Raw genomic sequence first — 22442 nt, 5'->3', positions numbered from 1 at the left:
CCCCAATTTGCAATTTTCTTTATTATTGATGTAAACAATTTGCATTATTTATTATATCAATTTTCTGATTTAAATTAAATTATGGTTCAATTGTTTGATTAATCTATTTTGATCAATTCTGGTTGGAGTTTTCTCAGTTCACCACAGATAATTTTGACTTTAAAAGTAACTACTTTGAGATTTTTTTTCTGCTGGAAATTAATTTATGTTATATTGGCTACAATATGAACACAAATCACTTCAAGTCAAAATCAGTCCTATTCTTTCCCCTTAAGTTTATCTGCATTTAAATCCAGGTTGCAATGCAAGAAAAATAGAGACTAATTAATAAAATGGAAAAACAACTCAAATTATTTTTAGGGTTTACAAACTTGATTGTCAAACTCATTTGAGGTTAAATACATTTTTTCTGCCGAGTGCTTGACAGAGACAGATGTCAGCTGACACAAGAAAAAAAAACGTAGGCTACAGAAACATAAAACTTCTATGACCTGACAAAAAAATAAAATCAATTATCAAGCTGTGTCAATGTTGCTTAAAGTGTCTAATAGGCTATTGTGAAAAATCACAAAGAAATCTGTTTTCCGGAGTTTGTCGAAATGTTTCTTATTTCTTCAATAGGAAGCATATTTTATTACAGCAAACATTGTAATAAAAAGAGCTGAAAAAAAGATGAAAACACCCTACAGTATAGAGACAGACTGTAAAATAATTCGGGTAATGTCTGAAACAGTTCAAATCTGTCACAGACACAGGAAGTATTGTATTACATTAAGAACTGTCCTGTCACGTTGTGAGAGCGCGCGCGTTAATGTTAGCGATCATTCTAGTGCACGCGCCTGTCTTGACAGGTGAGCGCGCGCAGCTGGTTGATCGCTCTCGGCGCTTGACAGATGGACTAGGCTTGACTCGGATTCAGGTTTGAAAGCATTTGGGGAAAACAGGAAGAAATTCAGGTTTTTATCTGCAATGAGAGGTGAACAGACTGAAAATGGACAAAACTCAACGAACTCGGTGAGCGCAAAGGACGATGCAACCGTCTTTAACATAACAAGTGACATGTTTGCATCGGAATGCCCGACGAACTAACATAAACACTAACCCCTCTGTTGTCCCAAATCTCCTACTAAAAATCCGGAATTTTAAAGTTACCTTACCTTTTAAAGTTACCTTAACCTCGTTTTACGGGGTTGAAAAAAACCTTAAAACATTATCATAATTTTTGAGAAAAGACTTGTGAATTCGGCACACCTAGAATACACCAAACCGCTTGTATTTCAATAAAATCCAAACTTCTGATATGAATTACTTGTTCAACGATGTGGCTGATTAGCTAGCAGTTAATTATTTATAAAAGCTTCGATTTGTTTAGCTTCTTAGCTTAACACATATTTGCTCGCTAAATGACTGGTATCCCGCATTTGTTTTTTGTTTTTTTAAAGTAACCTAACATATCCAGCTAATATAATAAGCAAATGCTTGATAAATTAAATTTTCACATTTTAAGTCTTATGTTATCAGTTGCTAGTCTCATAGGACACAGGGCTTATCAGTAACGTTACCATATGCCATTAAATAGCATACAGATACAGGCTATAAAAGATTTCGTTAGTAAAAAGTTAACCACGTTATTCCAGAGTGTAACATTTACACTTAAATCAGTGTTTGGCTCCAGTAGCCTACTCCATCCAAGCAGGCCTTTGCTTTATCAGTAGGCCTTCCTAATTTACCAGTACATTGAGCCAAACGTCTAATGATGTTATGTAGCCTACTAGGGTTAAAGGTTTACATACAGTAGAAATTCTGTGGTGTAATGTCAGAAAATTTATACTTGTTTGCCTCTGTTTGGTATTGACATAGAAAGTGTGTGTGTGTGTGTGTGAGAGAGAGAGAGAGAGAGAGAGAGAGAGAGAGAGAGAGAGAGAGAGAGAGAGAGAAAGAGACACCCAGTGCCTTTGTCACTCAGGTCTGGTGGCATGGTGAGTGGAATGATAAACAGAAGCCTGGGCTATCCATGTCAGTAGCCTAAAATAGAGGCTAACCAAGAGGGTCTCAGATAGCCCCTGGACTCCATATAAGTCTGGTCAGCCTGCTCATGGCTTCCTATGTGTGTGTGTGAGAGCGATATCCGGACATGTCCACCTGCTGTTGGGATAGCAGGCTTTATATAGCGCCTCTCACTCAGCAGGCTTGTTATTTCTATTTAGTACTTCTTGTCTACATCTATGAGGTGAAAACATATGACGGCCTTTGAGAGTTTGTGTTGTAGATAATGGGATGTTGGCATGTTTGGTGAGGTGGCACACAATCGGTTGCACCCGGCCTCAAGACATTTCTTATAGGCTAGTGTTTGAGTTTAGTTTAAAGGAAACCGTAGGCTAAAAAGTAGTTTATTCAACATGTCACCCCCCACCAAGGATACACTTGTCAGACACAAGGTAACAGTTCATAGATAAAAACCTTTGTTCAAATCATCAATAAGCTGCATTAAAGGAATAGTTCAACAATTTGGGAAATGCATTTATTTGTCAGTACAGTAAATATGAAGCTACCACAAGCAGCCAGTTAGCTTAGCTTTGCAGAAAGACTGGAAACTGGGGGAAACAACTAGCCTGACTCAGTAACGGAGTCCGCCTACCAGCACCTTTAAAGCGCTCTAAATTACACGTTATATCTTGTTTGTTTAAGCATCTGTACAAAAACTGAAGTGTAAAAATGCCATTTTGCCATTTTATGGGGGGTTATGTCCCGGACTATTTCTTGGCTGAGACCAGTAACTTCCTGGAGTCTCCACTGGTTGCTTGGCAATTGGTTCTTATATATGCTGCATATGCTGACGTGAGAGTGGTATTAATCCTCTCATCTAACTCTCTGTAAGAAAGCGAATATGCATTTTTCCAAAATTTCAAACCATTCCTTTAATACTGCATTTGGCTTTGTTTCATTAAGCCATTGTCCTGACCTAGCTAACATGTGGACCTCAGATAGGCATGACAGGTTGGCATTTGGACATTTGTCCTTCAGCTCCATATATACCCCGTGTGTGTCTGCCCATCTGGGACAAAGGCTAAAAGTGAGACTCACACAAGCTATTATCCTCAGGTGCAACAGTACGTGGGGCAAGGTGAAATGCAAGTGGGACTCTTATGGGCAAAAAGTGGGATATCTGCTGGTTACTACAAGGGTTAAACATGGGTTACATGGTCTAGACTGATCATTTAAATTAATTAATTAACTTTTTATGGGGAACAGTGGAGGAAAATGGGTCAAAAAGCAAAAAATATATATTATTGTTATTATTACTCTCATTAAACCCATACTGTACCCAATGGATGGCCCAGTTTTGTCTATTTGGTCAGCTCAAATGGGAGTCAAATGCCAGTCCATCACTAACCCAAACTATGTGAGTGCCACAAAGGACATGTTGGCTGGAGCGGTACATGAGGGATCTCAAGCTTGACTATTGTTTTCTCTTTGTCCAATCCTTTCCCTCAGCAGAGCGAGATGCTGATCAACCAGCTGAGGGAGATCACTGGCATCCAGGACCCACAGATTCTCTACAGAGCCTTGAATGTAAGACCTAAGAAATCATTATCGGCTTTTAGGATCTCTGGCATTGTGTAATAAGACAATGCATGTGGTTATTTTGCCACAATGCAAGCCAATGAATGACCTTTATACAGCAAGTGTAACACGATCACAGCATTGTGATTTTCCAAATATGGAATACACAGTAATAGACAACTGTGTCCAAGATGACCAAAAGGAATTTTTGTTGGATCTGTTAGCTAAACAAATTTACAATCCCAAGAGTATGCTATAAGATTACATATTACTAAGGTTGCTTATGACATACTGAGTAAGATTACTATCCAACTCCAGTTTAGTTTAGTTGCAGTTGGACAGTAATCAGACTTATCCTCGACATCCCTACCTTGATAATTTAAACATAAATACAGGACACTGGAGAAATGATGTTACTTCCAAGAGCAGTTTTAGAATGATCAGATTTCATCAGAGCATCTAAATGCAAAAAATGTTGTTTAAGGAAGAAAATTGATTAAAGCAACTACAAGGAACTTTGATTTTGGCGCCCCCTGTGGACAAAAACAGTAGTGTTTCCACCGCCTCGTGTTGTAAAGATCTTGATCTGGCTAGCGCGCATTTGTTTTGGAAGCGAGTGAAAGAAAGACGCAACTTATTTTTAATACTATTTTTCTTTTTTAAACATAGCTGTTTGCAGGATGCATAGCAATGAGGTAATTTATCTATTTTTGGCTATGTAAGATTAATAACTGTAATATGATGATGGTGAAACAAAGTAAACTTTGTTTTAGTACCATTCATACACCTAGGTTACATGTAAGCCTACAACTAACAGATTCGGTTGCCTGGTAATAGTAATTTTGTTGAGAAAGCTAAAGTTAGCTAAATGTTATGTCTTCATAATGTTACGTTATAAGCCAGTTGTATTACAGTAATGTCCACTGTGACGTATACTTCCATGGACTGTACACAGCCAAATAAAACACAGCTCTTGCTGTTCTTGAAAGTGTAATTAATGTTGAAGGAACACTGTTTGAATACATGAAAAGCACCCCCAGGGTGCAGAATTACCACCCCAGCACGCTGCTTATGTTTTGAAACACAACTGCAAACAAAAAAATCCCTAGGAGCTTGAGTTAATAGGAACCTCATAAAAGTGATAATTGACAAACAGCACAATAAACAGTCTGGCTGACTGTGGTGCAGTGATCATCCAACCTGTTGTACCAGGGGAAGACAGAGAGACAGCAGGAGCTAACAGGTTTGGGAGGGGTACATGCTCTGGGAGTTCCATACAAAATTAGAAATGTTTGTGTACTGCTGGTTTCAAACACAAACATTTTTCTGTGTCTCCTTAATTAATCAACTATGTACAAGTGCATGTTTGTATTATTTTTAAATACTCACCTTCGCTGTATTTCATATTTGCATATTTTGCTCTTATGGTGGATTGTACCATTTAATCTTCTGCAGACATTAATAATATTCAGAATATCTGCCCTTATCTTTTCCTTGTCCCCTCTTTTTTAAGGCCAGTCAGGGTGACATTGGACATGCTGTTGGACTGCTGACAACCCAGCCTGCAGAGGTTCAGGATCTTGGAGAACCACAGGAGTCAGGGACCTCTGGAGAGGCCTGGGAGGGCCAGAAAGGTACACTGGGGACAAAACAAGCACGCACACAATTCTGGCTACATTCACTTTAGTGTCAAATAATTTTCATATTTCAAAAATAATTGAACGGCAGCGATAACACTTCCTGCACAGATTACAAACATTAAGATCAGTAAGTAATGACCACATTAATTTTGAAATGTTAGCATGTTACTAATGAAAGTATTATTATTGTAAACAAATGAGACCACTAGAATCAAGAGAGTTACATTTCAACCACATGTTTGTCAAAAATTACGCTTGATTGCTTTATGGAACAGGGGAAATTAAAGTAGTCACAAAACAGGAAGAGGAACATACTGCTCTTCCAGCGTAAAGTAAGCTAAAGATTTCAGAGCTGCGTTCAGGATGTGGGCTAATTATAATAACTAAATCAGCGAAGCTTTGTTCAGTTCAGAGCTTGACTTATTAGGACCATTTGTAGTCCTTTTCAGACATGGAATCTGTAACATTGCTGGGTTCATTTAGGCATTAAAGAGTAAATGAACACCAAGCTGAAAACATTTGTTTCACTGACCTTCTCAGACAAAAGTCTGTTGTACCAGTGACCACACCCAGTATCGTATCACTGATACACCCTTACCTTTCTACATCACTAAAGCAAGGTCAGAACTTGAATAGGGTTGGACAATGTCTACCGAATTAGCATATGATGATGTCCGATAGCATGTTGTTGTAAGAGTAGCGTGGCTTCTTTAAGGAATAAGGCAGTGCGTAGCGAGTGAGCCAGCAAGAGAGAGTGACAGTGGCTGCACTCAGAGCAGACAAGTGTTGGCGATCGGAGCAGAGGGAAAGGTTAGTAGTTGTCTAGTGGCAGTAAATGTACAGTGTAGGTTACATTAATAAATGCTACAGCTTCTCAATACCCAAGAAGTTCCTGTGTCTTGTTTCCCAGCTGCTGGGTAAAAGTGAAGTGGATTACAAAAACAAAGTCTTTCCTGTGCTTCCCGACCATGGTCTGGAAGCCGCAGCAGGAACGGTTAACACTATGCTTAAGCTACCTCATTAATCCTATGATTATATAAAATATTTGAAATACTAGTCATAGTCGTTTATTCCTGTTCCGAATGGCCACACTAGCCTCCTTCTTTCTCTAAGACTCCTGTGTTTTTTACTTGTCCATATACGTACAAATGTGGGTAATGGTGCATACTTCCGGACAGTATCTCTTTGCATTTGTGGTGTTGCAGTCAGTTGTTCACACAATAAGGACCAGAAGTAGTTGTGTAAGGAATGAAAAAAGAATGAAGTTCCAATACTTAATACTTTCACACTCCCGCACACCTGGCCAAACTCTATTTTCAGTTTCAGAAAGTTACAAAATTGTCAGATGCAGCCCTCCTCAATTACGCATCAACGAGCCAACAAACACTTTGTTTGACACATACTGAGGCTTTTGCTTTTTAAAGTAGTGGCCTAAGGCTTTCAAATATGTGGTGTCTGTTTTGGAAAAGTTCTCTGTTGATTCTGATACATGAGGGTCAAATTTTTCTTTAAAAAATGTAGCACTTCCATCAATAGGTTCTCCAGAATGAGGACAAGGAAGAGTAGAGTTATTCAACAACATAGACAAAGAATTATTTTATGAAGAGCTATGCAATAGAATTGTGGGATCTTGGTTAACGCATTGTTGTCTGTTTCTTCAGGACTTCCAAAAGATGAACTGCAGACCGCCATAGAACTCAGCCTGCAGGAGTCCCACAATGCCCAGGAAGAGGAGAGAGAATTTAATAGGTATAAGATAACCTGCTTTTTATACAATGCTTCTTTGTTACTGGTGACTGTGATGGTTTTTTGTAATTTAATGCTGACTTCCATGGTGAATAGAATGAAAGTGGAAACAGAAGATGTGGACACGTGAATTTTCTTCTTCTTTTGCTCACAAACTATCTAGATTATAACCAAGGTTATTAGCAAGATTATTATACAGCCAATACAGTCAGCAAAGGTAACTGTCTACAGCTGAAAGCCCATGCTGAACAAAAATACACAAAACAACAGGTGAAAATTAAACAACTAAAATAAATATGAAATGTTTTGCAAATGGAGCTGAAAGACTCTTGTTCAGCTGTTTTATGTTGTCTGAATGTGTGTATCTGAGGTCTAGTAGTCGATCAGAGGTTGAAAGAAATGTAAAGTAGCTGACAGCGTAAGTTAATTTTAAGCATCTAGCTAAAGGGTTGGAAATGACGGTAGGTTGGTCGGTCGGTCCACCACTTTGGCACAGACAGAAATATTTTATACCTATTGGATGGATTACCATGAAATCTTGTACAGACATTCATGATCAACAGAGGATGAATCCTGTCGGATGTTGGCATTGGTGACGCGCTGACTAGAGGCTGACAGTTTTTTGGGTATCCTGTGGGTCACGAGATTCCTGTGGGATTTCCGCAGGATGGGATTCAATTTCACTATTTTCACGGGACAGGAAAAAAAGTCAACGGGAGCGGGCAGGACCGGGAATCATAAGTCCGTTTTTATATATAAAGCAGTATTTTTGTGGGAGTGGGATGGGACAGGAGTGAAAATCCACTCCCGTGTCACCTTCTACCACTCAAGCGCCACCTACAGAGCAAAGTATCCACTGAGATCTCAACAATTACTGGATAGATTGGCACAAAATTTGATACAGTCGTTAATAGTTCCCAGGCGATGAATGTTAATGATATTGGTGAACCCCTGATTTTTCTTCTAGCACCACCATGAGAACATTGACATTGACATTTTTAGTTAAGAGTGAAATGTGTCAACAAAATGTAGATTTATTTGTCCAATACTTTGGGGTACGACCAAATAAATACCTGTAAAACTGTTGACATTCCCATCAGCTGTACTTTGTGTTTTGTGCTAACAAGAAAATGTTAGCATAATAACACACTAAACTGGGATGGTGTTCATGATTGATGTCATTACTTGCTAAACATCAGCATGTTAACATTTTCATTATGAGCATGTTGCCATGCTGGAGTTAGCATACAAGACATTTGCTTCTGTTTTGCAGCAGTTTGTGTTTTCCTGAGAGACTAGGGGGATTTTACTTTTAACGGTCTTATTATTCAACCTTTACACAGGACAGGGAATCTAACCAAGTCAACCTGTGTTTAGTAGAGTCGTCACTTCAGTGCTTTCAAATGGGTAATTTGATGTTCTGCAGGGCTCTGGAGGCCAGTGCAGAGGAAAATGCAGCGAGAATGAAGAGGAAGAGATGTGAAGCCCAGAGTGAGATGTGCAGCCCTGCAGACTGGATCCGTCAGGACGACTGGCCTGTGGGCATTCGCAATGTTGGAAACACCTGCTGGTTCAGCGCTGTCATCCAGGTGAGAATGAGGAGAGCCAGGTGAGAATCAGTGTCTGATTGGTTACATCAAAGGGATGAGAATCTGTACAGGGAGAGAATTCTACTGCAACGTTCAATGTTGGGAGGCATTTTTGCTCCACAACATGGGTACTGTTTGTCAAGCGAGATGGGTCAAACGGTACCCATAGTGCCCTTTTTCATTCTAAAAACACATAATAGATAACTAACTAAAACAGGGCAATTTCTGACAATTGTGGTCCAGACAAATAACAGCATGTGCACATGCACATCTGCTGTCATGCTTCAGTTAAAATGCCACCAAGCATATACTGTACCCACCACTACTTTTTATTCATAAATTAACTTAGCTTAGATATTGCAATTGTAATTTTTAATTTTATAGATAAATGCAAATAACACAATAAGACAATCTAAAACTAAACTTACTAAAATCCATTATTATTGATATTAATTTACAAAATTCAATACCAATATAAAAGAGGCAAATGGCTCAATTCTAATAATATTGTAATGTAATATAAGAAAGTGGTAGAAAATGAATAAATACTCAAATGAATATTTATCTTTATTTCAAACAACATATTGCACTTAATTTTAGTTATGTCCTGAAATTACAATACCAACAACTGTTTAAATGTTGTGTGCATAAAATGGCGACAAAACGTTCAGTATGTGGTGACATGGGAGCAATGTGAAGTTAGGCAAAAGGATGATATGCTGCGACTGTGGAATAGGTTAATTAACATTCCTGCTAGACTTTTATACAAATTTTTACAAATTTTATATTGTGATTGGTGGAATAATAATAACCTTCATAACAATAATAATACTCTTCATTTATGAATGACTATCCATGGGCAAGGGAGCTTGCAGAGTTATTTTCAAAGCTTGGTTTACAGTATATGTATATAAATAAGCCTTGTAGTGTTTGAATGGATGTGTTTTATGTTTAATTTGTTAAGTTTATATCTGATGAACTATGTTTTGACACATATGTATACAGTACCATATGTATGCTTGCTTTCCTTTTTGTTTTCTCTTACCTCTGTACATAATAGCAGTAGTTTCCTGTAATGTGGAATAGGCACCCTTGAATGTATGTCATTTGAATAAAAGTATTCAAATTCAAAGTACAGAATTCATAATACAGCTGCTCAGTGCACACCTAACATATAGTCTGTTAAGTGTACTGAGCTCCTTACAAGTGTCCACCTGTTCTAACAATGTCTCACATCCTTTGCTGCTAAAACTTAAAATAGCTCTCGCACTTGGCCTAAAAAACATTTATAGACTTGGAGTTTCCCTTCCAAGATTTCTAACTTTAGTCTGTCAGAGGTGTCGCACCTTGTATGTAGTCAGCAAGATTTTTTTTTACTTAAACCAATCTCTATAACATAGTTTAGAATTTTTTCACTTTAAAATTAGTGCACATATGGGTAATTTATTTGTGTTCTTCTGTTTCTTCTGTGACCTGGCTCAAAATTATATCCCCCCCTGAATTTAGTACCAGACATGTTTTTAAAGTGACAGCAGAAACACTGTGACTAATTAGAGATCTCCCTTCAATCTCACCTTTTCACCGACTCTATACCATCCTAATAGAGTTATTAGAAACATCAGGAAGAAAACAAAAAGGTGTGGGCATATTTCTGCTAAATGAGAACATACAGTATTTCTCTGAGCTACTAATTCTATTACAAGTCCATTCCAGACTGAATTTGGTCAGGCCTATCAGGTGGCTCGGCAGAAACTGGAGCCCTTGTTGAGATGCACAGGCTGTGTGGATAATTAAATAGCAAGTGATGTGATGATGGAGCGGGCAGTGGACTTCCTAGTCTGAGCCTGAAATGGACAGAGATGAGACAGTGATCGTTTGTCTCTGTTGAACTCAGATATGCTTCTACATCAATTTAGAAGTCAAACCCCCAAAGGACAGGGGTTATTATGTGGGAATAGAAATGGGAAAATGAGGCAGTGTGGTCTGAATACAAATGGTGTTCAAATTATACCCTTTTGTTTGTTTTTTGCTGGTGTCGATACTGTTTGCTACAATTGAACTGATTGTTTTAGATTCAACAGAGCCTGACTCTTGATAAAGCAGCCTCCCCGAAAAAAAGTAATTATGCTATCAGATTGAGGATGAGTGATCACATGATTCAGTTGTCAGCTCATATTCCCTCTATTATCCTTTGTGGTATAAATTACAGTAAAACTCAGATAAGCCGTAATTGAATTTCCTACTCAAATGGAAATTTATATAGATATTCATAAGTGCTCAGAAGTTCCACTCACCACCACACATGACACTTAAGACACATTTGACTGGTATTAATTTAGTTTATCATGAGAAACACAAGTATCTTATAACAAAGTGATGTGGTTTGTGTGCTTGAATATTATGTGTAAAATAAAATAAAAATACCATCAAATAGAATTTGAGAAATATTTCTCAAAACATCCAAAAGTTGCTGAGACACTAGTATCTCCTATGTTATATCCCTGAAGGTAAAGGAGATAATTTATTTTATTTTATTAGTGCTTGGAGCCAATATTGAATTATATTTCATTCAGATAACTTCGTAACCCACTGAGATGACTTTGATCAAGTGGCAACCACCACAACTGAGTGGTAAAGTCAATGCTGAAGGGCCTAAAGCTGCACTTCATCTAATGCGTGCTAAATACCTGCTCTTAGAATACTGGGATTTTATTGGACTATCGGAAAAATCTGTCAACTCTTCTTTAAGAATCATATTTCTTCACATCCAAATTGTGCATTAATATTCATTTTACTTTCACTTCTAATTAAGTTGTTAGCCCACCACCCTGCTTACAACCCTGCTCACGCTATGTCTTGTCTTTTCGTCATAACATGTAAGTAAATTTCATCCTGGGTCCCGTTTCCCAAAACCATCTGAAAGCTAAGATGATAGTAAAATCCATCTTACAAATGATGCTTTAAAGGTATTTCCAGAAAGCATCCATAAACATTCATAGAAATTATTGCAGATTAATGAGTGCCTCCTACACACTCGCAGAAAGTTAGGAGCATCAGCTCTGGAACTTGCAGGAGGGAGTACCCATTATTTAGTTATTGTTAATTTCTCATTTTATTGTAACCTAAATCTATAAAGACACCAGTGTGGTACATGGTGAAACACAAATGTAAAATGGAAGTTGGACAGTTGCAAATGCTGACTGGCTAAATATCAAAGTTGATCAAAGAACATACTGTAATTTGCATATGACCATGTTTCTTCTATGATCTTTCCAAGTTAGACCACCATTACAATGCATGACCACTGTAATCATGATCTGCCAGCTGGTAATCTCACACATCTGACCTTGACTGGAAGGCTGCATTTATGGTCCTTGTTTTGTTGTCTTGTTGCAGTCACTGTTCCACCTGCCTGTGTTCAGGAGGCTGGTTCTCAACTACCATCTGTCTGAGCGAGTACTGGAGAAGTGTAAGAGCCATTCTGTGAGTAAACTACTGTCACCAGCACATACAAGGATATCTCCAAACAACAGTGGGTTACTCTGCCACTGCCATTTCCACCAGACAGACCTTTATTGACATGTTTTCATTTATACAGTTTCATTTTTCTCAAAATGTCTAATTCATACACATTTTCTGTTAATATAAACACAGCCACTATGTGATAGTGTAAAGAAGGTTGACTCTGTGCTTGTGTTAACAGGACAAGAGGAACATAGCTTTCATGCAGGAGCTGCGCTGTCTGTTTTCCCTCATGGTGGGCTCCACTCGCAGGTTTGTGGATCCTTCTGCTGCAGTGGAGTTACTGCGAGACGCCTTCAGGACCAGTGAGGCCCAACAGGTACAACACTTTTTTGTCTTACGACAAAAAAATCTTAACTTAAGGTCTGCTTAAAGTATAGAGCCTCCCATTTGTCGATAACACTGGACAGTTCAAGTCTTAGAAGCACTGGCCAGAATACATTTCTGAAATCAAGTTGCTGAAGCTTCTAATGTTCACGTTAATGATTGTGAATTTATGTCATGTTTTGTGTTTCTTTGTATGTTAAAAACAAAAGCATTCACAGACACACCGCAAAAAACATAATCAAGAAACACCCCCTTGAAAACGAGATGATGCATCTCAAGAAACAGTACATTTGTTCAGTTATCACCAGCTGTGAAGGGTTCAACATGCCACTGTTCAGAGTGACGCAACTGCCTCTGGAGAGAATCCCCTCAGATCAAACACACTTGATATTTGCAACTTGTCTCAGATCCTGTCACTGTGAACATTTCAGCATTCAGGAGTACATGAAATCTGCTCTGTGGGGACAACCTGAGGGTTTCATCTGTATATATTTTTTTAATTAGTAGGTAACCACAATGAAATACTGACCAAATAAAGCTATTTCTGTTTACCTTTTAGTTTTGCTTCTATGCTCACCCCTGTTTTGTGCTCTCTTTTCTGTCCTCTCTTTCTCTTCCTTTTCTGTCTTGCTTATTTTCTAACAAGGTAGTGAGGCTTTTATTTGTGTTTTGAGAGAATAAATAGAGAGTGACAGATTGCACCTGAACCAAAACATACATCATTTGTAAACCCACAAACAGAATGCACCTTGTAGTGGGAGATCCCATGTTTTAACTGCCTTTCCAGAGTTTGCACTGATGGGGTATGAAGAGGCCAGTTTGCCATTGATTCTGTCAAATCAACCCATACCAGCTTTTCACAGAGCTTTTATCCAAATCTCAGTCTTTCATCAGTGGATGGAGTTTGCTCAGTCGTAGAGATACTGTAGCTCAGGTGTCATCACATGACCTTAGTATGGAACTGCAATAATGCGATGTGATGAAAGGTGATGATACACCTGAGCTATCTCCATGACAACTGAGCAAACTCCATCCACTGAAGAAGACTGTGAGATGAGGTTGAAACCTTTGGAAAAATTGGCCTTTAGTTAAAATTTTTTTGGTCAAACTACTTTTTCCAAGGTCAAGAATTAACTCATGTGACAATATTGATTCTTTGAACCTAACTCTATCCTTTACTATTACAGCTACACAGCTTATCTCAACCTTCACCCAGAACCTGACCCAGAACCATAACATATTTACATTTTTTTCTAATGTCTTCATTTCAGGATGTCAGTGAGTTTTCCCACAAACTGCTTGACTGGTTAGAGGATGCATTTCAGCTGGCTGCCAAAGGAAAGTAAGTTATATGTTGATGTCATCCACATCCACGGACTATTCTTCTTCTCTCATTCTTCTTCTGTTTGCTAAATTGCATAAATATAATGTCATGTTTTACTTTCAGTAACGCAGAAGACAAACAACAAAACCCCATGGTACAGCTTTTCTATGGTACCTTTGTGACAGAAAGAAGACATGAGGGTAGGAATTTTGTATGAATCTTTGTCATGGTGACAATCAAACTGATTTCTGTTCTCAATCACTCACATTTGTGTGACTCTGCTTAGGTAAGACTTTGTGTAATATCGAGCAGTTTGGCCAGTACCCCCTGCAAGTCAACGGCTTCAACAACCTGGATGAATGCCTAGAAGGTGCTATGGTTGAGAAGGAGATTGAGTCACTACATTCAGATCACAGTGTCACATCTGGCCGTGAGGTGAACAATTTCATCAACTGATTAACAATAGAATTTCGACGTATACAGTATTTTCAGCATTTGTGAAATTTGATGCTTTGCTAAGACAATTATATTTTCTTTTGGTTGCAGAGATGGTTCAAAAGGTTACCGCCAGTCTTGACATTTGAACTGTCTAGATTTGAATTCAACACCCAGCTTGGTCGCCCTGAAAAGATACACAAGAAATTGGAGTTCCCACAAATCGTTTATATGGACAGGTGAGCTTTGTACAGATAACACAATCATAGACGTTGAAGTTCATTTTTTTTTCACTTGTTCCAACACGGGGGAAAAAGAAGCGTTTACAGTAGGCGTGGGGATGACTTTAAAGGACACGTAGGCTGCCCCACTTTACACCAGGATTGTCTCACAGACTTATGTAGAAGGGAAGAAAAAACAAGGCTGCTATTTTGCTGCTTTGTTTCAACAAATATTATCATCAAATCGTGTACTGATCAATTTGGGGGATTGCTTAATTTTTCTGTGTACAGATATCTTCACAAAAACATAGAACAGACACAAGAGAGGAGAGGAGAAGTGAAAAAACTGAAGGAGCAACTTGCAGCCCTTCAACAGAAACTTGAGTGGTAAGAACCCCGTTGAAAACGAGATGGTGCATCTCGAGGGGTTTATCCTAGTTACCTGTTAAAGCTGAGATCTGGCTTAAAAACTTCTCCATTTTATGGGAACAAATCTTGTACGATTTGTGTCCTGTCTTTATTTGCAGCTACAAAAACTATGGCTCAGGACCTACCAAGTATCCTCTGGCTGACATGCTGCAGTTTGTGCTTGAGTTTGCTACCACCAAGCCTTCAAGTATTTCCCCAGCTGAAGATCTGAGACCAACTTCATCTTCACCAACTCCAGCAAGCCACCCCCTCAGTGAACCCATCTCCAAAGACAACAGGTTGAGTACACAGAGGACCAGAGAACTGTACAAGGCGGTGGCCCCTGAACAAAGACAGAAGCAGAATAATGTATTGTCTACAGACTTTTACTAGCACAGTCAAAAACAGTGAATAGCATGTTTTATTTATAAACCTGATGGCTCTTTCCACTGCTATGCTGATGATACTGATGATTGAACTGAAATGAAAAAGGTCCTTCATTACATCTTGCTTCTCTGATATTAAACCCTGAAACCTTAACTCCATCAATTCTCCAGTTCTCTCTAATTAAAACTCAGCAGCTTGTCCACCAAAAATAAGTATACTACCTATAAATTGGGTGTGATTTTTGTGGTCATTAAAGGACAATCTGTTTTTTTAACAACTTGAGTCTTATTTTCATAGTTTTGGTCTTCACACCTATTAGTAATATCAACATTATACTCACCAAGTTAATTACAGCAATCTCGAAACCATTTATTGGGTGTATTTTACAACAGTAAATCGTTGGTGGTTGAAGAGAGATTAAACATTTGTTTAATAAAAACAGAGCTAAAAAAGGATTCTGGTGTAAAAATAACACCACGACGTTCTTGCAGCACTGAACATATTGAACAGACTTCCAGCCTGTCTTTGATGCTTTTCTTGCTTCCCTCAGTGAACCTGGAGACACAGATTCATCGGAGGACCTGGTTTCCAGTGTTTCCAGTTGCCAGCGGACCCCCATATACAAGCCCTTCACCCAGTGCAGACACCCAATTGACTGCTCACCACACCCAGCCCCACACAGCATCACTGAAGAAGAGCTTCACTTTGTTAAGACCTGCCTACAGCGTTGGAGGACTGAAGTAGAGAATGACATAATTGGTATGCTAATGTAAACGCTCATAATACAGTTTACACACTAACATTGCTTTTAACACAGTTATATGTCATATGTAACAATCATATATAGTCAGATTGAGATTTACTAAGATTGCTTTGTAAGAGCAGTTTTTTTTTCACAATTCTTATTCATTCGATGTGCTTTCACCAGCTTAACATTATGGGCTCTGTTTTTGGCTCTTTAACTGCTAAATGCTCAACTATGTTCTCTAGTTAGTTAATGATGTTGTTTGGTGCTGGACAGGTAGTGGCTTTATCAGTTTTTCCTGAAAACCACTGCCTGCTGTGGCTAGAAAAACCGTGAAACCAAAACAATGAGCTGAAAGATGCTCAAATGCTGCATAGAGCTGAGGGGGATGGCAGAATAGGAGGATAACTCTCTGTGGTTTCGTCACTATGAGTAACACATTATACATTACACGTAGTCATTTGATCAATTGTTAATAAACAAAAGCATTGATTAGAGCACCTTTAAATTATTTTTAAGGTGAAAGTCAGTTTCATTAGGCTGTGTTTACGTGCAACAAAAACTATTGACGAATTGGTAATGGCAGATGGTGCAGAAAGTGGTCAATCTTGACACTGCAGTGATTGCAGTGAGCCCATGACTTGCCAAAGACACACCCTCTGCTACACATATTCAGTGTGTTTTAGGAAAATACTACTTCACTGGCTCTGAGCTTCTTAACTGCACACAAAAAAGAGCCCAATATGCCTGTCCCAGGCAATAGATTATAATAGTGTCAAGTGTCAAGTTGAGTCATATTCCTGTCCTGACTTGAATACTAGCTGGAGACATTCACCCTGCTCTCCCAAACTTTTACATTATGGGGCAAGTAATAGGTAAAAGTATATTTCCACATTTCCACTTAACTGTAGGTGTAATATATTAATTTTTGTGTTTTCTTTCTTGTTTTTTTGTTTTGTTTTTGTGTGTGTATGTGTATGTGTGTGTGTGCCAGAGCTAAAGGCCAGCATTGACAGGCTCACTCAGATGCTTGAGGCCATGTACTCAGACAACAGTCTCTGCCAGGTAAGACTTGCATTCAACTAATTCACTCTGAAAAACAATAATTAAATCACAGCTGCAGAAAGTGCATTGGCTGAAATTAGATGAAACTGTATTGATCTCAGTGGAGAAACAGAAAATAATGTAATGTAAACAGGACAACAGAATACAAAAAGAACAGATCAGATGGATGTTATACTGCACAGAGCTGCACAGTCACATCTCGTATTTGGATATTGGATCCTAATATTGTAGGGCTTCAGTATTTTTTTTCAATGCTGTCTCCCACTCTACTCTTATTTAGGTACCCTACAGACTCCATGCAGTGCTCGTCCATGAAGGCCAGGCATCAGCTGGTCATTACTGGGCCTACATCTACGACCATGCCAGCCAGCGCTGGATGAAGTACAATGATATAAGCATCACTGAGTCTTCATGGGAGGAGCTGGAGCGAGACTCATTTGGCGGCATGACCAACGCCAGTGCCTACTGCCTGATGTACATTGATGACACGCTACCCCACCTTATTACAGGTACATCTCAATTTGATTTGGTCAGATTAGATTAATTTTGAATAATCCAAGAGGGGATATCGGATTATTGCAGTAGCACCACAGCAAACAGGAAAAAAACAGACTCTCCCTAAGAGGCAGAAATGAAAAGGGGCACCACTTTTATAGAGAACTAGGGTTTTATTCAGTACACAGGTCTTGACTCCGACAGGAACAGGATCTGAAAAATAGCAGCAATAGTGTCAGTAGCAGAAGATTTTACTGAGACAGAACAACAATGCTACATTTGTGCATTAGGAAAAGATGCAGAACCATTGAAAAATATAAAATACATCAGTATATGCACACGCATGTGATGTATTTGGAAGCTCCTTGTTTGCAAAAAATGAAATTATTTACTATTACTAACACATGCTAACACCGACACATGCAATTATCTATCTGCATAAATTTATCCATATTTTGGTATAGCCACTCAGATGCTTTTCTTAATAAATAAGGTATCTTCAATGTAGCTCTGACTCAGCTAATCTGATATTGAGAGGGAGGCTTTCTATAAGGTTAGAAACTAGAACGGTAAAAGCACAGTCCTCTGTATTAGATATTAAGTAAATAGTTATCAAGTACAGTAGCGTATTGAAAAATACCAGTTTGTATATTACAGTTAATTAATTCTACTGTCATTTCTAAAGTACTTTTAATGGCCAATATGTACACATGAGGTCAGTAAGTGGGTTTTATTGTAAGTCTAGTAACTGACACTACCCCACATCCACCCAGATGACACAGATGATGAGACAGGCCAGGTGCTGCATGGCATGGACTCCTTGCCACCGATCCTCAGACGCTACGTCCATGAAGATAACCGCTGGTTCCAGCAGGAGCTCAGTGAATGGGAAGAGCAGTTCTGCCAGACTGCAGCCCCACAGGGAGAGTCTACAGCCTCTGCAGAGCCCCCAAACCCCAGTCCAGACAATATACACCAAACACAAGTTGAGCCAGCGCCCCAGTCAGGACCATCCACTGAAGAGCTGGACCAGGGAGCTTCTTCAGAGCCACAACCAGAACTAGAAACAGAGAAGGATCCGGAGCCTGATCCCAGAGAGAAGCCTGAAGGTCTGTAGTGGTGACTAGAGAAAAGGGAACAAGGCAACGTTTTTATTAGCCTTAACAGCCCATTGTGCATACATTTCAGATAACTGCACAATCATCATTCCAAATAATTTGTAAAGGCATAAAAAACATGTAGTAATGACCACTGTAAATAGCCATTGTAAACTTAAATCAATGCCTACACATTTTTAGTCAATAGCATGGGTTTTAACCAAAACGTTAACCTTTTTTAGAACACAAAATTTACAGTCTGAAGAAGCAGATAAAGAAAGCATACATGATATATTAACATCTGACTTAGATGATGTGTCTTATCACATTATTGGCATTTTACATGTCCACTTATATTAAATATATTATAATATAAATAGACAGTACTGATTTTTTATCATTGGAAATTGGTCATGGTATTAGATGGATAATCCACAATAAGATGTGTGGTTATCAAAAAGGGGCTCTTAGCAACTGTGATGTGTGTTATTTTTCAATAACCACGCAGCTTGGAATAGATTATTCCTTACATACAAATGCAAGAGATAATCCAACAAGACGATAGCTTCAGCCTGATTAGGGAATTGTTTCTTTCACTTGTATATCCCAGTGACAACAAAGACAGAGCTAGGTTTGTATTTAAATACCAAAATAACAACAACTCGCTTTGCACTGCCTCATGTGAATGAACCTCCCACCCGTGCACCTTACACTCTGTGCTGGACACCAAAATACCACACAATACGGGCAAAGCGAATTTCAAGGTCAGGAAAATACCAAATGGTCAGAGCGCTGCTTGCATTGATCATTGTCTATGTCTAGGCAACACTTACAATCTCCAGACCTCTGTTAGGACAAGGCTTGGATAAGACATGGATCTGGCTACACAAGATTAGGATGATAATGTTTTATATGCGGGAGAGTTGGCATTGTTAAAAATCTATAACTGTGTTGTTGCTTGGAATGTTTATTTAGGCCCTATAGTACATGATGAAGTAGCCATTATATATCCTGCAAGTAAAAGTAACTGCTGAACAGTACTATCAATTACAGTCATGTGTGTCTACTCACAGCCTCTCTCCTCTCTTTTTTTGACTCCAGAAGAATTAACTCCACCACCACCACCACCACCACAGAGCCCTGGCTGCCAGCCAGACGACACCAGCAGTGCAGCAGTCACTGACACCTTGGGGCCCAGCCAGAGTTCCACCATGGCTGAGAAGGAGCTTCAGAGTCAGGTGGGCAAGTCTGTGATGCCCCCCCCCCCCATTTCCCCAGTTTATTTAATGTCATTAGATGGCATTAAATAAACTGGTAACTTAGTTAAGGTAATTACTCCCTAAGTGTATTTCCAAATGTATGCAGCTGCAGCCTGCCTGCTGACCCACCTAGCTACATATAATAAGACCAACCGTTCACTGGATACAAGTAGCTATTTTGAATTTCACACAGAGCCAATTTGTTCACCATTGGAGTGGGGGTTGGTGTTGTGTTTATGTCAGAGTTAAGATAGAAACACATGCTGTATACTGAATTTGAACTGTTATTTTCCAGATATTCACTTCACTCCACAGGTGTTTATAATGCATAGAGATGTGTGTATTAGGGTAGGTGCATTTCTACACGGAGGCACACTATGCAAATCCTGAGATAAACTTCCAAAGTGTGCTAGGATAAGTACAAGGCCCTCAAAGCCCTAAACAGGATAAGCGGATATAGATAATGGATGGATTGAAGGCATTGTGAATCTTGTTAAATCTTTCTCTGTCAGACTCCTGGCCCTGAAGCAGAGCTTAGTAAACAGGCACCATCTGACCTCCATGTGGAGAAGGACGACACACAGGTGGCAGGCCTCAGCCCTCAAGGTGAAGGTGAGCCAAAGGCTTCCAAAGAAGCTCCTGAACATGATGCAAAGCAGGAGGATGAGGAGCAGCAGCAGGAGGTCCCAGCTAGACAGCGACAGACTGAGAACGAGGTCTCAGAAGTGGAGATCCCGAACGTGGGCAGGATCATGGTGAGAGCTGATGCTGATGGATACAATGAAGAGGTAAGTACGTGAAATAATGTGATATGAATTCAGTAGCTAATACCACATAGGTGCACTTGCAAGTGCCCCCAAATATAAACTAAACTGGGTGAAATTTGAGGATAATTGCAATAGAAGAACCTCAAAATGAAGAGAGGATTTGTCTATCCTTAGTCTTCTGGGATGCAGCTTTTTTTATTTTACTCCTTTAATACATTATGATATATTACCACAGACCTAAGCTGTGAATGCTGTTTTAACTTGCCACAATGTTTACTTTTCAGATCTGATATATTTAAATTTAATTATCTTAAATTTATGACACCACCTGATTGATAAATAGTTCAACATCAATTCAACATTTCAATTCAACATTTTGTCCTCCAGTTTTTCTGAGCTTGACCACTGAAACACAGAAATTATAATGAAAGCATACAAGTGTGTGATTTTGTTCTTCACTGCTTTTTGGGACACATTTAAATGTTGCTGTTTTGCAGTTTTAATTTCTTACTTTAAGGACATTTCCCGCAACTGACACAACCACTACCAGAGTTTGATTTGAGCAAACATTATACATTTACAACATCTCAGTATGCGGGAATGGGGTGCAGCCCTAAACTGTTCAGAATCTTTACACAGACATCATGAGCAGGATCCTCAACATGTGACTCTTCTATATTAACACATTATATATTGTTTTCTATTTGTTTGGTTTTCTTTTTTAAGATGGTTGTCAGTAACCTGTTCACTGTCCAGTTGGTGTTATACTCACTATTGTTTCTCCACTTCACTGCCATTTTATTTCCTAGATGATGCTGACACCAGCTATGCAGGGTGTCATTCTAGCCATAGCCAAGGCCAGACAAATTTTCGATAAGGAAGGCCCTGAGGCTGGCCTCATCAAGGTATGGTCTTTGAGGGATATTTAAGGTCCTTGCATCTCACATCAACACTACATTGCACAAAATGATTAAATAATCTTGTTTCCTGAAATGGTTTTGCCATACAACATAAAATATTTGCATTGCTATATTAATCTACTTCCTTTATAGGACCAACCCATTCTTTATCTACAGTTTTGAATAGTTATCTTTTCCCCACATATTTGTTAGAATCAGGACATAAACACAAAATCATTCAAATGTTTTGAGGGACCTGTTGGCACGCAAGTTCAGCACGCAACATATGCTGTATTAACAATTAGCAGTGTTAAACATTAGAGGATCAGAAGCCTCCTAAAGATTAGTTTCTATAAATGATAAAGACCAGAATCTTTTATAAACTATTCCAAATGTAAGAAGGTCCAAGTCAATAACAATAACCCTGTCTTTTGACTCCTAAAATCCAATAATCCCCACATTTTAATGACAACACAGAAAAACTCAGAAACACAGAAGATATTGCAAATTGTCTACCAGTGTCTAAGTTAAAAAATCAACTTGACTTGGGTTGATGCATGAAGCCCAAAGTCAAATAATTCATTCATCAATCACTGTGAGGTTGCATCAAATGAAATCTAGCTAGCGCTTATACATGTTTGCCAACTGTGAGCATATTGGCAAATTTAGATAGATAATTAGATAATTAAAACATAATTTATAAAGAATTTCCCACTGTTCCTTAAGGCCTTCCATGAGGAGTATTCACGTTTGTATGAGCTCTCCCAGGAGGACACCACACCCCAGGAGGATGCTCGTCTGCAGCATGCTCTGGTCTACTTCTTCCAGAACAAGGCACCCAAGCGCATTATTGAGAGGACACTGCTGGAGCAGTTTACTGACCGCAACCTGAGCTTCGATGAAAGGTACACACAGATAACAGACAAATGGCCCTTTAATGAGTCTCAGACAT

At 38.9% G+C, this 22442-nt stretch overlaps 1 protein-coding gene across 3 annotated transcripts in view; it reads left to right on the top strand.

The window, feature by feature from the left end:
- Positions 1–818: 818 nt before the first annotated feature.
- The window catches only part of usp28 (ubiquitin specific peptidase 28), a 28541-nt gene continuing 6917 nt past the window's right edge, over positions 819–22442 (top strand). Inside the window, exons 1-21 of one of the 3 annotated variants that reach the window (XM_044221756.1) lie at positions 819–1014; positions 3499–3573; positions 5078–5198; positions 6866–6953; positions 8377–8539; positions 11936–12022; positions 12243–12380; positions 13660–13730; positions 13836–13912; positions 13999–14147; positions 14259–14386; positions 14660–14755; positions 14896–15075; positions 15714–15922; positions 16903–16973; positions 17254–17482; positions 18242–18577; positions 19667–19803; positions 20337–20612; positions 21401–21496; positions 22217–22395. In XM_044221756.1, coding sequence (XP_044077691.1) covers positions 970–1014; positions 3499–3573; positions 5078–5198; positions 6866–6953; positions 8377–8539; positions 11936–12022; positions 12243–12380; positions 13660–13730; positions 13836–13912; positions 13999–14147; positions 14259–14386; positions 14660–14755; positions 14896–15075; positions 15714–15922; positions 16903–16973; positions 17254–17482; positions 18242–18577; positions 19667–19803; positions 20337–20612; positions 21401–21496; positions 22217–22395 — 2951 coding nt within the window. In that variant the 5' untranslated portion in view covers positions 819–969. Of the gene's footprint in view, positions 1015–3495; positions 3574–5077; positions 5199–6865; positions 6954–8376; positions 8540–11935; positions 12023–12242; positions 12381–13659; positions 13731–13835; positions 13913–13998; positions 14148–14258; positions 14387–14659; positions 14756–14895; positions 15076–15713; positions 15923–16902; positions 16974–17253; positions 17483–18241; positions 18578–19666; positions 19804–20336; positions 20613–21400; positions 21497–22216; positions 22396–22442 lie in introns of all 3 variants that reach the window. The other 2 variants (XM_044221755.1, XM_044221757.1) reach the window with 2 other exon arrangements.

The sequence above is a fragment of the Siniperca chuatsi genome, linkage group LG14 (assembly GCF_020085105.1).
Source record: "Siniperca chuatsi isolate FFG_IHB_CAS linkage group LG14, ASM2008510v1, whole genome shotgun sequence".
Classification (NCBI taxonomy): Eukaryota; Metazoa; Chordata; class Actinopteri; order Centrarchiformes; family Sinipercidae; genus Siniperca; species Siniperca chuatsi.
This window is presented reverse-complemented; position numbering and strand designations above follow the sequence as displayed.